The 17533-nt window shown below is 39.4% G+C and overlaps 1 protein-coding gene across 1 annotated transcript; it reads right to left on the reverse strand.

The window, feature by feature from the left end:
- Nucleotides 1-5734: 5734 nt before the first annotated feature.
- On the reverse strand, nucleotides 5735-15677 carry LOC104419829 (jacalin-related lectin 4). Its single transcript, XM_039302632.1, has 9 exons — nucleotides 15088-15677; nucleotides 13759-14740; nucleotides 12654-13076; nucleotides 12060-12397; nucleotides 10821-10836; nucleotides 10289-10732; nucleotides 9550-9740; nucleotides 8107-8246; nucleotides 5735-6093 (listed from the first exon to the last, which is right to left on the reverse strand). Exons 1-9 carry the CDS (start codon nucleotides 15609-15611, stop codon nucleotides 5735-5737), a joined length of 3417 nt encoding a protein of 1138 aa, XP_039158566.1. The 5' UTR covers nucleotides 15612-15677.
- Nucleotides 15678-17533: the final 1856 nt, after the last annotated feature.

Consider the following 17533-nt stretch of genomic DNA (forward strand, 5'->3'; position numbering starts at 1 on the left):
TCCAATATCTGCTCAAGCTCCTTGATCCCCCCATCGACACTTGCAAATCAGAAAGATCATCATTTAGGATATTAGAGACCAGTAAATTCTGCCAATATTCTAAGATCCTAGTGTTGCAGCGATGGCTCTCAGATGTCTCTGACAAAGATACGGCATGCAAATGGTTCAAGAAGTCGGTTGTAACACGACCTTGGCAACATTAGTCTTACCTGATTGGTGGTTGTGGAGGCAATAACAGTACAGCACGCTAGATTGGCTAGCTAGCGGTTGTGGTTAAAGCAGTGATAAACCACCGATGATGTGCTGTGTAAATGTCTTAGTCGTACTTAATAATAGCGACTTGTCAAATGCAGATTAAAGCTCCTATATTGCTTAATAGTTGAATGGGATGAGATTCTATACGATATTACTGGATTACTAATTTACAATGACAAGGATCTCTTTCCTGAATACATTCAAGCAAACCAAGCATGCATTCACAAGGCCAGAAAATAGAAATCCACAACATCATAAGTGTCGCAAATTCATGAGTTAACAAATAACCCATCGACAATGTTCTTCAGTTCCCATTTTTCAATGATCCAACCACATCGAGATCATTTCTCCATCCTTGGATGGTCTCACAGTCATAGCGCTTCTCATCCTGTGAGAAGGCCTTTTGCATAAGGTCCAGATCAGCGCCAAACTCATGGAGTGTAATTGAAGATAGCAAAGATTATTTCTTTCCTTTCTTCCCTACATTCAACCATTTGCTCCAACTCCTTGGGGCACTTTCTACTAGAAAGATATTCTCTACTCTTTTAGAGAGAATGGGTACGAAGATCCTTTCTTGATGGCTTCTAAAGGATCAGGGGCAATCTCTTCTCCTGCACGGAGCTTCCTCATTGTCTTTGATGACCATGACAGCGGCATCTAAAAGGCCATCATAGAGAAAATCAGGGTACCCTTTGTGCGTATCCGATCCCCTCAAGCTAGAGAAAACCTCATAATCATATCCTGGTGTAGCAGAGACGCACAAATTGCTATTTACTAGGACAAGCATTACAGACAAGTCGCTATTGACTTGGGGTGCATCCAATTTGGCATTTTCACGAATGGATTGTGCCCTTCTTCTCTTGCAGAAGTCATTTGAGAAATTGACGGAGAAGATGACTGAAATTACCGTCGCAACACAGGGAATCCACACTGACCAAGAAAGCAAGAGGTCGCCACCGAAGTACATAGCTTTGAAGCCAATTGTGACTGGATGTAGACCGCGCGGCCCAAATGGCGAATTACAGAGTGAAAGCACAACCGACGATGCCACAGTTAAGTAAAGTGGAGATCTTTGCCTGGTTCCATTATTGCTTTAGTACGATGTTAGCTCCACTTCCACAACAGCCAAACTGGGGATTCCTCCTCTGAGCACCTTTCTTGTTGTTCCCACAAGTCTTCCTCAAGTTGATTGATTTGTCGGGTCGATGATCCAAGCATGCCAGGGAGCAGAGGTCAAATGCTTCACTTATTAGCCGCTCAAATCAAACCTCCCAGGGGCCAGGGGGATCATTAAATATCTGAACCGTTTCCAACTGATTTATTTTGCTTCATATTCAATACCAATCAAACACTATAGGCATAGAATCCAATCAAAAAACAAAATTTATTGCCGAATCTAATTATGGTTCGTTTTACCGATAACCATTGCCAATCAACAGAATTCAACGAACAAAACTCCATTTTTTAAAGAGAGTCAGGGAAAAGGAAGGGAAAGCAAGAGCAATGCAGAGAAAACACAAATCAACCGAACTCAAGTTGCCATGATAGTTTCTGCATAAACATGTACAATCAATTGATCAAACGGACGTCGTGCACTACAGTAACCACTCACTACTCTGCCCTTCCCATCCGAGAAAAGAAGGAAGAAATTGCAAAGCGAATAGGCACTTACCCCCAACAAAACTATAACCCCAAGGCACATTTACTTGCTCTCACCCAAGCCCATCAACCTCTTCAAACTAGGAAAAAACGCCGAATCGTCCGAGAGAGACCGCTTCTTTTCTCGCCGCAGGCTTTTCTCGCCGCAGGTGCTCCTCGACCATCTCCACGACGGACCTCGCGGACAGGGGATGGAAATCGGCGCTCCAATTCGACACGAACTCCGCCGCCATATCCCTCCGCTCGCCGTCCTCCATCCTCTCCCACCTCCTCCTCACCTCGTCCTCCCCCAGGGAGAAGTAGCCGCAGAGCTCGGCGAACAGGAGGGCCCGGCCCTTCCTCAGGGCCTCGTCCTTCTGCTTCTTCTGGGCGTGCACCCTCGCGACCTCCTCCGCCAGGGCGGACGCGATCTCGGCGTCGCCGGTGGGCCCCTTGGCCCTGCACGACACGGAGGCGGGGAGCGGCTTGCGGTGGTCGAAACGGAGGGGGCGGAGGCGGGATTTCGGGGGCGGGGCAGGGCGTGCAGGGGAAGGGCGTGGATTCTCAGCGCCATTGGAGGGTCGGACTGGTTCGGAGAGGACGAGGATTCGAATGGAGGACGACGGTCGGGAAGGAGGATTTGGGGAGGGGAAAATCGACTGAGTGCGGCTCTAACGGGTTCTTAAAAAATAATTTGTAGATTTCTAATGACATTAACTTCACATTCGCGTATAATTTTCATATTCCGACCAAAAAAAAAAAAAAAAAATGTGGCTCTCGTATGATATGCAAGATTGTTTCTGTGTTGTGTGAAAGTCTACTACTGACCATCATGTGAATGAATTCTGATCATATTAAAAATCTTAATTATTCTTCATTGAGAAATGAGAATGTTTAGGCTATGAAATTACTACTTTTAAACATCTGGTAACTTTTGGAGAGTATGTACGAACACTTGTTGCTCTTAATTATTTAGACATGATTAGTGAATTTTGATGAAAGGAACCACCATTAATATTTGTAATGATATATACAATAATTGATGTCCTAACAAGAAAAATTAAGAGTCTATTTCATCATGGCTAATATCATGAGGCATGAAAATAAAGTATAGACCTATATTTGTCTACTTTTTTCAAAATAGAAAGTAACTTTTAACAATTTAGTCGCGCTCGACTTATTAGCTAGTTTTAACTCTTCACAACTTTTTTTTTTTTTGGTCGAAAACTCTTCACAACTTATATAAAACAAAGTATTGGTTAAATTTCAAAAAACTGAAATAAATTGGAGGGACAGTGTATTAATTTGGGAAACATTTCAAAATGTTCTTATTTAAATACCAGCGAAAATGTTTATTGCGTAAAATATTGGAAAAGTCAAAAATTAAAGTAGAAAACCCATAATCATAATGTGCCCTCTCGCAGAGAGAGTGTTTAAGTATTGTTTTACATCGCTTAACAATAGGTCTTAAATGCTCTACATATTCATATGATCTCCCTCCACTTATTAATTTAAGTTTTTTGGTTGGACTTTTAACATGATATTAGAATCAGTGTTATTCCTTTCGCGAATATGTATAGTCAAAATTCCGTTCACATTCTGCTTGTGATCGGGCGTGCACCTGATTAGGATTGTTGAAGTATTGTCTTACATCGCTTGACAATAATAAATATAATGGAGTTATTGAAGAATTGTCTTACATCGCTTGACAATGAGAAGTATTGTCTCACATTGCTAAGAGCATGCACATCAATGGGATTGTTGAAGTATTGTCTCACGTTGCTTGACAAATTATGCTGCAGCCATGTATTCTTCCTATTATTATCGAGCAGTACAGGTTGTTTTCCTGAATTTATTTGGGATTAACATTTTTAAGAAATTGAGTCCCTTTCTTTTCGCAAAGCATTAGATAAGAAAGCATGTAGGATAGTATTACTTTTTGGGTCATAGAAGAGACTTCTGACTGTTAGTATCAGTGCTACGTCTAAGGTAGGTGAAGGTGGAAATAATAGCTCTGCTAGATACGAAGACCAAAGAAAATCGCACTTAATCGTTGTTAAACTGTATGATTAGTTTACAAAGTAAGGACATAATCTTGTTCATATTATATTTACCAGGTATATTATGAGATTTAACCAAAAAATACAACATTAGATATATCGTAACGGTGATTTTGAGACTAGCTGATGAATATATGATTCTATATAAATGCGTTAACATGTTATTCTTAACACATCAAACCTACTTATGATACACATATACATGTAAAGTCAAACATCGAATGCACAGCACAGGTAGAGCTTAGCATGTCAAGGCTCAAAATGTGCTCCAAGTGCATCAAGACAGACTCCACACCTCCCATGAAATCCAATAATCTTTTTACCGGTTGAAGGAAAAGAAAAGTACTTCCCATCTTCAACACGAATTAGCCCAAAAGTTCTTTCATTGCTCTGAAATTTGAGGGAGCGAACGATTATATTCCCGAAAAAATCTCCAAAGTAACCAGAAAATGAAGTCAAGTACTCTCAAGAATAATTGAGTTTAATCTACAAAATTAGAAAGATGAACATATTTAATCCGGATCCCCCAACTGTAGAATCTTGAAAATTGGCATAAACAGAACACTTTCGTGGATAAGGTGATTTTATTACACAAACAATGTAAAGCTAAATAGGTAATGCCATTGCATCTAGAGCATAAAACCTATTTTGGTCCGCAACAATTATTGAATCCTAGTCTGTAAAATGAATATCAATTGCTTCAAGAATGCTTTGGCAACTCTTTAAGAACAGTTTACTAAAATAAGGAAAAATTGTTATCAAACTTAAATTTATAAAGTAAAAAAGATACCTCTTTTATATGTTATTTTTGTAGGCAGTAGAAAAGTCCCCGTTCCGTGATGATATTACATCATGCCCATACAATGACTTTCACAGAGGTTGATTCTCATTCAAGATCATTTTGTCAATGTAAACTTAAAATCCAACGACGGAGCATAGAATCTATAATTCTAAAGTATGAGAGAATTTCGATCATACACTTGTCTTTCGTGAACTTAAACGTTTATGATCGTGAGAGAAATACCAAAAGAGTGATTTAATGAGATAGTGTGATCTATCACTGAGTGTTTGCACTCAAAGTTGTAATCTCTTGTTGATCATATAGTAGAATCTAGCCAGAAGGCTGTTAGCGTGGGAGAGAGGATGTAGGCTTAATCTAAGCCGAACCATTATAAATTTTGTGTGCAACCTTCTCTTCTCTTAACTCTTCTTATTTAAGTTTATTGCATATTTACAAGTTATTTTAGAAGTCTGTTCCATCGCATAATAGACTCTGAACATCTACCAGAGGTCTGGTGGCTCGTTTATCAGACTCTGATCCTTATTCAGACTTTGTTCGCAACTTATTTTATTCCGCATTTTTTTGTCAAGACTTCTTTTAAAACACTTATTCACCTCCTCTGGGTGTTCGTACCAGCTTCTTCAGTTGTATGGAAAGAACAAGTTCAAATATGACTATCCATAGCCTGGAGAGGCCATCAGCATATAAGCAAGAAACTCATGAAGTAAATTCAATCAGCAGCAGACTTTAAATAGAGCACCAATACGAGCTTTTGCGGTGAGTGAACTAATCAATCAAGCACCACTGATAACGACTAAGAAGAAAATAAATTCTTGCGGTAGACAGTGCTTACCCGTTAGCATAATTATTCAAATGCAATCCCGATATATTCCCAGCTTCTTTAAGCGAATCTCTCCACTTCTGCACCAGGAAATTGTCCGACTTTCTGAAACCATCCCCAAATCGCCCGCTCTGTTTCCGAACGTCGTGCGGCTCAACATCAAAGAAAATGGGCAGAACCACGTGACCCTGATGATTTCTGAACCTCCTGTGGCACTCCAGGATCTCCACCAGCTCGTTCAAGCACCATCTCAAGTCCGCGTAGGTGGTGGTGAACACGACGAGAATGGCAAATCGCCTCAAGCACCTTGGACTCAATGAAAATCGCGGTCTCCACTTTGTCATTGTCCTTGACGCAGTAGATCCCCGCCTGCTTTAGTGCGCGGAAGAGATGGACTGCGAAGTTCTTCCTTACGTCCTCGCCTCTGAAGCTCATGAACACGTCGTACTTCCACCGATAAGCCGAAGAGGAAGTAGATGGAACGAATCCCTCGACGTATTTGATTCCCATAGGATAATCTGTGTTTGAGCAAGAGACTATGAAAAAGCTCCAAACTTCCTGTCGCAGGCGAAGCGTATAAATGAGGAAGAGAAGGCGCAAGCGGTGAACGAGAAGGAACAAGAAATCAAAGCTTCGCCACCGGTAAACGTTCTGCTTCTTCAGTGAATGTCCGGAGTAGGTGGGAGGGAGACCTTACTTGTTCAAAGTTGCTGAAGAGGACTCGGTCGCTCGAAAGAATAGGTTCGAGTCGTCAAACCAGACCATGAACCGATCTCCCTTAAAAGCATGAGCTTGGTCTACGCGACAGAGACATGGATCTGAAGCTTCAGAACTATGCGCCTAGATGGTGGAAAGAAGACCCTACGAATAAGTCAGACATTCATTTGCTAACATAAACGCAATCTACGTGGATGCATGCAAATACTAAGTTGCAAGGAAAAAATTTCCCATATCGATTAGTTTCTTTCTCTATCATACGAAATTACGAATAAGCATCCTCTACATAAATCAGTTAATTTCAAATATAAGTTCAAACTTGGTGTCAGTAAGTTTGAAACTCTGTAGTCGTTAACTTTTCACACAAAAAGAAGAAAGAAAGTTTAAATATATTTTAGAAAGTCGAAGTTTTCACATTAATTAGTAATATTCATTGCGTAAAAGACAGATGAAAGTAACTTTTGTATGCGATTAGTGACATTCCATTTAAAAGTAGGTCATTTTGACCATTGATAGGTTCCATAATTAAATACCTGTAAACTATTGAAACACTAGTAACTTTTGAAATTATGACCTCCCTAGATTAACTCACTTATGTCCGCTTTGGCCCTTCCCATGCGGAGCTTTACTCGATTTTTTCCTTTGGCATACAAGCAAGTACTTTCCAAAGAGGTTACCCATCTTGGCAATGCTTTAGCCTGGGCTTAACTTTGGAGTTCTAAAGCAAATTTTGCCGTTACGTCAAAAAGCGTATTTGTGAGTTACTTCTAGTTTTGACCTATATATTCCATAATCACTCTTCCCTATTTGGTGCCTTCACAACCCTTCGTCATTCTTTCTTAGGAAGTCTGCTAAGAGCTACTCATTGTCCATGTCCTTTGGCCTTGGCAACCACTTCTTGCCTTTGTTGGACCGGGTTATTATAGGCCCACCAACTTCGGCCTGGTTCTCATTCTGATACCATGTTGTGACATCCTTGAATTGACTCATTCGAGATAATGTCCTTTGGCTCATCCCACACCAAGCATTATGGTTTTGTTCTTTGGCATACAAGTAGGCACTTTCCCAATAGGTCACTCATCCCAATAGTGCTCTAACTCAAGCTCGCTTAACTTTAGAGTTTCAAAGCAAAGCTTGCTGTTACGTCAAAAAATGCCTCTATGACTTAATTCCAGTTTTTACATATATATTGCGGAATCACTCTTCCCTTGTTTGGTGTACAGTTCGGTTCATTCCCACCCCCTTCGCCATCCTAGAAGCCTATCAGGAGTTGCTTTTTGTCTAGCCCTGGTGATCACTCCCCGCCCTCTTCGGACTTGATCATTATATAAATGAAATTATGAATGTTGAACAAGAACTTAAAAGGTTAGTAATCTCATATTATATTTGCTTACATTAACTTGTTGATAAGCTATCCCGATAAATGCTGGTAAATTATGAGTACAGCTTAAAATTCATGGACATAATTTTGTTCAATGTGCCATGTAAATTATGTGATCTTACTAAAAGCATAACATGATGGTGTAATGGTAATGGTGAGACTAGTCGATGAAGACGTGATTCCTTATATAAATGCTTTAACGTATTTTTTTTATTGGAAGATACATCAAATTGACCTACTGACACCTGTAGACTTTTGAGAAGGTTAGTGACGGTACACATTTACATGTAAATTCAAACATAACTGCATGGAGCACAAAAAGGCAAAGCTTAGCATGTCAAAGCTTAAAATGTGCTTCGAGTGAATTAAGGCAAACTCCAGACCTCCCATGGAACCCGACGATCTTTTTACCGGATGATGGAAAAGAAAGTACTTCCCATCTTATACATCAAATGGCCTGAAATTTCTTTCATTGCTCCAAAATGCGACGGAGCAAGCAATAGTATACCCAAAAAATCTCCATAGTATCCAGAAAATGAAGTCAAGTACTCCTCAAGGATAATCGAGTTTAATCTGCAAAATGAAAAAGACAAACATATTTAATCCCATACCCTCGACTGTAGAATCTTGAAAATCAGCGTAAAAATAATACTCGGTTTGATAAGTTGTATTTTGTTAGATCACTAATCAATCCTCAACAACTTAAGTCCAAACCTTAGTAGCAACACAGAAGTTACACGTTCACAAGATATGATTATCTTTTCAGGAAATTTCCAAACGAATAATTTCAAAGAAAATTTTCAATTTCTTATTTATTCTGTTCTAACTCTATATACCCCTCTATCCTTGGCTTAGAGTATATTGAATGTATAGAATTGACTATAACAGAGTTTTCTTTTATTCGTAGCTACATTAGGAGGAATGGTTTTATGCGGTGCAGTTGGGTTTTGGCGAAGGTCTTAGGCACCTACCAGCTACCACCGCCCTGTGCCACCATTCTATCGAGTATTAGTTATCTAATAAACTTGAATTGTTTTATCAAAGAAAACTATGAGTGATGGGGAAGCATCTTAGGGGAAAATGAAAGCCATCCAAACGTACCGAATGATTGAAAATGTCTTTTGATTATTTAGATTTCTTCGCTCAGTATTTATTTATACATTACATCGCACAAAGTTCAATTAGTGTGCCTTGTACGAAATGGACTCCGTGAGAGCAACCTACTACAATAGGCCTTTTTAAATGCTAATTGAAGCGAATCAACAAAGGGCGGGAGAGCACCTGATGATCCATTTTATCTTCGATTATTGACCCTAAAATTATGATGTAAGAATAGCTGTCCATCCATACATTCAATTTAGAAATACTCCGGTCTGGGATCAACTTATAGGTTGCTCGTGAATGCGGTGTTTGCTTAACCCGTTGGTAAGTTCTGGAAATAAATATCGGTAATTTATTGAAACAATCGGTACTTTTGGTATTTTCATATTATATCTCGTTACTTCAACACGATAAGTTATGCTAGTAAATCCTAGTAAATTATGGTTACCGCTTATCATTCATCGACGTTAATCTTGTTCCATGTACCACGTAAATTATGTGATACTGCTAAAAATATGAAAATGAATATAGCATAATGATAATGGTTAGACTAGCTGACGAAAATGTGACTCGCTATATTAAATGCTTTTTACACGCTTTGATTTTGGAGGATACATCAAATCGACCTATTGACACCCTTGGACTTATGAGAACGTTAGTGATGGTACACATTTACTTGTAAACTCAAACATCAACTACAAGGCGCACATAAAGGTAGAGCTTAGCATGTCAAGTTTCAAAATGTGCTCCAAGTGAATCAAGATAGAGTCCACACCTCCCATGAAACCCAACAATCTTTTTGCCGGTTGATGGAAAAGAAAAGTACTTCCCGTCTTCTACACCAATTGGCCCAAAAGTTCTTTCATTGCTCTGAAATTTGAGAGAGCGGATGACAGTATACCCGAAGAAATCTTTAAAGTAACCAGAAAACGAAGTCAAGTACTCTCGAGGATAATCGAGTTTAATCTGCAAAATTAGAAAGACGAACATATTTAGTCCTAACCCCACAACTGTAATTTGTTAGACAAACAATGTAAAGCCAAATAAATAATGCCGCTGCATCTAGAGCATAAGACCTATTTTGGTCCGCAACAATTATCGAATCTTCGTCTGTAAAACGAATATCAATTGCTTCAAGAATGCTTTGGCAACGCTTTGGGAACAGTTTACTAAAATAAGGAAAAATTGTTATCAGAATTAAAGTTATAAAGTAAAAATACCTTTTTAATATGCCATTTTTGCAGGCAGTAGAAAAGTCCCTTTTCTGCGATGATATTCCATCAGGCCCATACATTGACTTTCTCAGTGGTTGATTATCATTAAAGATCATTTGTCAATGTAAACTCAAAAATAACGAGACTGTTCTCATATCTTACTTTTACCTCTACGCTCTACTGACTATACTTTCACGCTCATGTACATATACGAGACCTCCAGACCACTTAAAACCAAACCTTAGCGGCAACACAGAAGTCGCATGTTTACGAGATTAAGTAAATGTCCGAAGGCCGTACCTCAAGTGTTGAATATCCTCCATCCACAGCACCATCCGCACCACGTTCAATGCGCTGGACAGACCCATTCTTGTCGTACTCAACAGTAATGGAGTGAATAACTAATCCTCCTTTTACAAATATTTCTCTCACACCCGTGCTATCTCCATCGTCCCATGCACTGCCACCTTGACCTCCAAATGGCCCAATGGATTTCAAGAGTCGAAGATCCGAAATTGGTTCAGAGTAGACTCCTAGGGCATCAAGCTGGGCGCCAGACCTTCCGTGAAAGCCAATGATCTTGCTGCATGTCAGTGCACAGCTGAAGAATCTTCCTTCTTCCCTACCAAAGGGTCCATGCCTTCTTATATTGCTTTCGAACGTGAGCGATTGGATTACCGGATTATTATCTCTGATATAACCTGATACGGAGGTTAAGAACTCACGAGGGTAGTCCAAGTTAACCTGCAGAATTAGCAAGTGTATCGAATTGAGCTGTCACATTGATCTATATCAAAGATAATAGATAGACCACAGTAGCCTAGGCAAACACCGCATCCACGTACACCCTATAAGTTAATCCTAGGTCCAAGAATTCTGAATTTTAATGTATGGATGGACTACTAATCTTATCAACAGCAGAAGATGACAGATCATTAAGCTAAAGAAAAAATTATTGTAGTAGGCTGCTCTCATGAAGTCCATTTCATACAAAACATACTAATTGACCTTTGTGTGATGTATAAATAAATCCTAAGCAAAGAAATTTAAATAATCAAAAGACATTTTCAATCATTCAGTACAATTCGATGGCTTTCATTTCCTTCTAAGATGATTCCCTATCACACATAGTTTACTTTTATTAAGCAATTCAAGCTCATTAAAACAATAATACTTGATATAATGGTGGCACACGGCGGTGGTAGCTGGTACGTGCCCATGACCTTCGCCAAAACCTTACTGCACCTTATAAAACCATTCCTCCTAAATAGCTACAAGTAAAAGAAAATCTGTTATAGCCAATTTTATACAATCAATATACTCTTTGAAATTGTTTTTTTTTTTTTTTTTGGTAAGGATATACTCTTTGAAATTGTTCGTTTGAAAATTTCCTAATATGATAATCATAGGTTCTTCCTGTCATCGGAACAATAGGAATGTTATCCTAGCTACTTAAACTTGTTGAAGAGATGAAATATAATCAAATTAAATATTCTTTATCAAAGGTTGAATTGATCATCAAAGAATTAGAACAAAAAATTAGGATTCATTCTAAAAAAAAAATAAAACTTCCATGGAAGAAAAGCAAATGACAGGCTTTCATAAAAATTTGAGGTAATTATCAAATCAATCCTAAATCTTCGGTTCTAAACTTTGTAATTTTGCCAATATAGTTCTAAATCTTTATGTGAAATTCCAATGTAATCTTTTCGGCTGATTACCATCTAAAATTGCTGATGTGGCATCTAGTTATCACAGGTCATCTTGCGGGGACACTGGCGTAGATAACTTTACTTGAACTAACATTGTACGTGGACCGCCACATCAACATTTTCCGGCATCAATTGGCTGGAATGAGAATATTGAAATTTTGTGCAAAAGTTTAGGACTACAAATTTGGAAAGTTCAAAATTTGAATTGGCATCAATAAATTAGGTTTAGGAATAAAGTGATAATTTTCCATAAAAATTGTCATAGAATTGAGAACGAGGGCTTGAGAGAGAGAGAGAGAGAGAGAGAGAGAGAGAGAGAGAGAGAGAGAGAGAGAGAGAGAGAGAGAGAGAGATCCAACATCATCTTTATTTTCTTTACACCATTATATTTTCCATCGTCCCAAGGTTGTCCACCTTGGCCTCCTAATGGTCCGCTACACTTGATCGGATATATATGAGATATTGGTTGGAAATATGCTCCAAGAGATTGAAGATGGGAACCAGAACTCCCATAAAATCCAATGATCTTACCACCAGTTGCGGGAAATGAAAATTTTCTTCCAGTTTCAGTGCCAAATGGTCCGTATGTTCTTTTATTACTTTGAAATGTGAGAGAATGGATGATAGTAGAACCCAAATCATTCATAATATATCCCGAGACTGAAGTTAGATATTCAGTCAACCAGTCTAAATTTATCTGCAACAACCATATAAAGGGTGAAGAAAAGTTAATGCAACAACTCAAGAAACAAAAGCATGGCAGCTGAGAATGACTAGTGTATAATCCATTTTCTTGATGATTGGGATGATGATGCATGATCTTAGAAGTATTAGTAGATACTGTCAGTCATTTCCATCTAGACACAGTCTTCAGCAATGGCATATAAGCTGCATCATTAAAAATAGAAAGGTTAATGTTTATATGACACCGAGTTCCTACCAGAGGAGCATACCGTATTTATTTTGCCGCCATCATTTGCACCATGTCTAAAAGAACGACCCTCCTCATAGGTAATACTAATAGATTCAATTGCAGAACCAGAGACTACAACAATTTGTCTGACATCTGAATGCTTGCCATCATCCCAGCGGTTTTTCCCATTTCCAAATGGTCCTACGTGTTTGAAGGGATATGGATGAGAGACAGGTCCAAAATGAGCTCCAATGGAATCCAGAGAATAGTTACTCCTCCCATGAAAACCAATGATCTTTCCATCAACTTGTGGAAACCTGAAAAACATCCCATTCTCATTGCCAAACGGCCCATGTGTCCTCATATTGCTGTAGAAGGTAAGAGAGTTGATGACACGACAGGAATCTTCTCGAATGTGGCCGGAGACTGAAATCAAGTATTCTTCTGGATAATTTAAAGTAAACTGCAACAATTACAGAAGAGCAATGTGACTATCAATCACCCTTGAAGAATAAAAGATTCTATGCTCTCTAGATGCATTATTTAGGTTTAGTTTTCCCAAACCAAAAGATAGCTAATTCCTTGAAGGACTGGAGTACTAGTTAGAGGCTATGTCACGTGTACTTGTATTCCTTCTCTTATCATGGAGCACATTTCACGTTTTTCACTAGTCTTTTATCACAATTATACAAGTCCATCTAGAACCCCCAATGCTTTCCTCCATAACCAAATGGCATTCTTGATGCTCTACATTGACAACGACCAGCATTGAAGCAATCTCAGATGAAATGTAACATCAGAGTAAGTAGATGACGCTAATGCAATTATTTTTGTTTTGGTACCCTAAAGACAAATCTTAGCAAAGTACAACACAACCATCAACATATTGGGAGCTGATCAAGCATCGTGGGAGTGCCCATTTGATTTGTTTCAAGCAAGTCCATGTTTTATGACTCGGTGACACTACTTGTTCTCAACCTCCATTCCATAAACGAACAATAGCTGAAATACTTATGGAGAATGGCATAACCAGAAGTAGATATTGCAAGTCAACTAAATGAACTGAAGAGGAGGTAAGATCAATAAAGATTTCTTTTTTGATTCATCCCTAGAGTTGAATACCTCATTCATAATAATGGACTCACCTCCCATGCTTCTCGTCCAAAAAATCCACCATGTCGCGGTGAGCGCACCAAACACCCATTCTGATCATAGTCAATAGTAATGGACTCAATCTCTGATCTCACGACAATTGTTATTTTTCTTATGTCACCGTATGTTTGATCATCAAAAGAATCTCCACCATGGCCTCCAAATGGCCCTACAGAGTGACGAAGGGAGGATGGATCTAAAGGTAATCCAACTGAATCACGAGGAGGATCTCTTGCCAATGTCTCCAAGATCTGTTGCCCCTGATTTTTCTTCCTTGAAAGAAAGGAACCAAATCTCTTAAGAGCCATTGGCAGACCGCCTGCATAGTGGACAAGACTCTTAGACAACTCTTCATACCCTTCTTCAGGTTGGTCTTTGCAGAAGGCATGGCGGCACATGAGTTGAAGTGATTCTTTAGAACCCAGTCCTGGGAGCATGTACTTGTCATCTACTTCGAGATCGTCCAGAAGCCGTTCTTCTCTCGTAGTTATCAAAATTCTACTCCCATGTTGAAACCAATCTCGATCTCCAGCACCAAAATACTCAATTTGGTCCTTCTTAGATATGTCATCAAGAACTAGAAGGATCTTTTTTCGACAGAGTTTATTTTTTATCACATTGATGTTGCTATTAAGATCGTACATTTCTAGACCTTTTACCTGCAGAACATCATGGAGAAGTCTCTTCTGAAGAAGTAAAAGAGCACCTTGGTTTGTATCTCCAACATTTTCAAGTAAGCTAACACCTTCAAATTCCCTAAAAAGGCTACCACAAATGACTTTGGCCACAGTTGTCTTGCCAATTCCTTTCATTCCCCATATTCCAACCACACGCACACCATCCTCTGACCTGATTTCCAGCGATGATATCACGTCGTCAACAAAGGAATCCACTCCAATAGCATAGGGGGAGCTAGTTCTGGGAATAATCTTGAAGAGATGTCCTACAATTTGCTCGATGAAGTCCGCTTGATCCCTGTAGTTGTATGAGAAGAACAAGTTCAAATGTATAAGCAAGAAGCGCATGATCTAAATTCAATCAGCAGTGGAGTTCTGTTAAATTGTTGATCCATTTCCTAGAATTTTCTAGATATTTTTTCTAAAGTAGGACAATCTAAAAGCTCCTAGAACTCTGTGGTATGTCAGATTAGTGGCTAATAAATTTTCCACGGTTGAAGGATGCAAATAAAAGACACAATTGAACCAAATATCTGTCACAAGCAGAGATAACTTTCACATCAAAATCTATTCCAAACACTTACACCAAAATCAAACAGATTCTAACAAGTTCAAATCAAGCACCGATATGAGGTTTTGCATTACCCATTGGCATCATTATTCAAATGCCATCCCGATAAATTTCCAGCTTCTTTAAGCGCATCCCTCCACTTCTGCACCAGCAAATCGTCCGTGTGGGTGGCCAAACACTTTTGAAAACCATCCCCAAATTGCCCGCTCTGTTTCCGAACGTCGCTTGGCTCAACATTATGGAAAATGGGCACAACCACGTGACCCTGATGATCTCTGAACGTCCTGTTGCACTCCAGGATTTTCACCAGCTCGTTCAAGCACCACCGCGAGTCCGCATAGTTGGTGGTAAACACGATGAGAGAGACCCTGGAATGGTGAATCGCATTGAGCAGCTTGGGCTCGATGAAAATTCCGGTCTCTGCTTTGTCATTGTCCTCGAAGTAGTAGATTCCCGCCTGCTTTAGCGCACGGAATAGGTGGGCTGCGAAGGTCTTCCTTATGTCCTTACCTCTGAAACTTACGAACACGTCGTACTTCCATCGATGAACCGAAGAGGAACAAAATGGAATGCGTCCCTCGAACTCTTCGCTTCCCATAAGGACGATGCGTGATTGAATGAGAGACTGCGAAAAAGCTCAGAACTTTTCCTCGCAGGTGAGAGAGAGAGGGAGAGAGGGGAGGAGGGCCTAAATCGGAAAACGAGGAGAAACACAAATAAAAGCTTCGCCATCGGACGCGTTCTGCTTCTTCATTGGACTGTTGTTTGGACAAAGCTGACGAGTGGGATTTGATTTGTGCAAAGAACTGAAAAGACTGGATGGCTCGAGGTTTTTTTTTTTTTTTTTTTATCTTACTGGGTGGCTCCAGTTTTGAATTCAATGAATGTGCTAAAGTTTTAATGATTGATGTGTTGACAAATCCTCTGACAAAAAGGAATCAACTATGTGATTGAATGAGAGACTGCGAAAAAGCTTAGAACTTTTCTCGCAGTGAGAGAGAGAGGGGAGAGGGGAGGAGGGCCCAAATCGGAAAACGAGGAGAAACACAAATAAAGCTTCGCCATCGGACGCGTTCGCTTCTTCATTGACTGTTGTTTGGACAAAGCCGACGAGTGGGATTTGATTTGTGCAAAGAACTGAAAAGACTGGATGGCTCGAGGTTTTTTTTTTTTTTTTTTTTTTTTTTTTTTTTTTTTTTTTATCTTAATGGGTGGCTCGACGTTTTTTTTTTTTTTTATCTTACCGGGTGGCTCGACTTTTGAATTCAATGAATGTGCTAAAGTTTTAATGATTGATGTGTTGACAAATCCTCGACAAAAAAGGAATCAACGATGTGATTGAATGAGAGACGCAAAAAAGCTTAGAACTTTTCCTCGCAGTGAGAGAGAGAGGGAGAGAGGGGAGGAGGGCCCAAATCGGAAAACGAGGAGACACACAAATAAAAGCTTCGCCATCGGATGCGTTCGCTTCTTCATTGAACGTTGTTTGGACAAAGCTGATGAGTGGGATTTGATTTGTGCAAAGAACCGAAAAGACGGATGGCTCGAGGTTTTTTTTTTTTTTTTTTTTTTTTTTATCTTAATGGGTGGCTCGACGTTTTTTTTTTTTTTTTTTTTTTTTTTTTTTTTTTTTTTTATCTTACTGGGCGGCTCGAGTTTTGAATTCAATGAATGTGCTAGAGTATTAATGATTGATGTGTTGACAAATCCTCTCGACAAAAAGGAATCAACGACGTGATTGAATGACGATCGCGAAAAAGCTTAGAACTTTTCCTCGTAGGTGAGAGAGAGAGGGAGAGAGGGAGGAGGGCCCAAATCGGAAAACGAGGAGAAACACAAATAAAAGCTTCGCCATCGGACGCGTTCGCTTCTTCATTGACCGTTGTTTGGACAAAGCCGACGAGTGGGATTTGATTTGTGCAAAGAACTCGAAAAGACCTGGATGGCTCGAGGCTTTTTTTTTTTTTTTTTTTTTATCTTAATAGGTGGCTCGACGTTTTTTTTTTTTTTTTTTATCTTACTTGGGTGGCTCGAGTTTTGAATTCAATGAATGTGCTAAAGTATTAATGATTGATGTGTTGACAAATCCTCGACAAAAAGGAATCAACGACGTGATTGAATGAGAGACTGTTGAAAAGCCGAGAACTTTTCCCCAGTGAGAGAGAGAGGGAGAGAGGGGAGGAGGGCCCAAATCGGAAAACGAGGAGAAACACAAATAAAAGCTTCGCCATCGGACGCGTTACGCTTCTTCATTGACTGTTGTTTGGACAAAGCCGACGAGTGGGATTTGATTTGTGCAAAGAGATGAAAAGACTAGATGGCTCGAGGTTTTTTTTTTTTTTTTTTTTTTTTTTATCTTATGGGTGGCTCGACTTTTGAATTCAATGAATGTGCTAAAGTATTAATGATTGATGTGTTGACAAATCCTCGACAAAAAGGAATCGACGACGTGATTGAATAAGAGATCGCGAAAAGCTCGAACTTTTCCTCGCAGTGAGAGAGAGAGAGAGGGAGAGAGGG

Source organism: Eucalyptus grandis, chromosome 9 (genome assembly GCF_016545825.1).
Source record: "Eucalyptus grandis isolate ANBG69807.140 chromosome 9, ASM1654582v1, whole genome shotgun sequence".
In the NCBI taxonomy this organism is placed as follows: domain Eukaryota; kingdom Viridiplantae; phylum Streptophyta; class Magnoliopsida; order Myrtales; family Myrtaceae; genus Eucalyptus; species Eucalyptus grandis.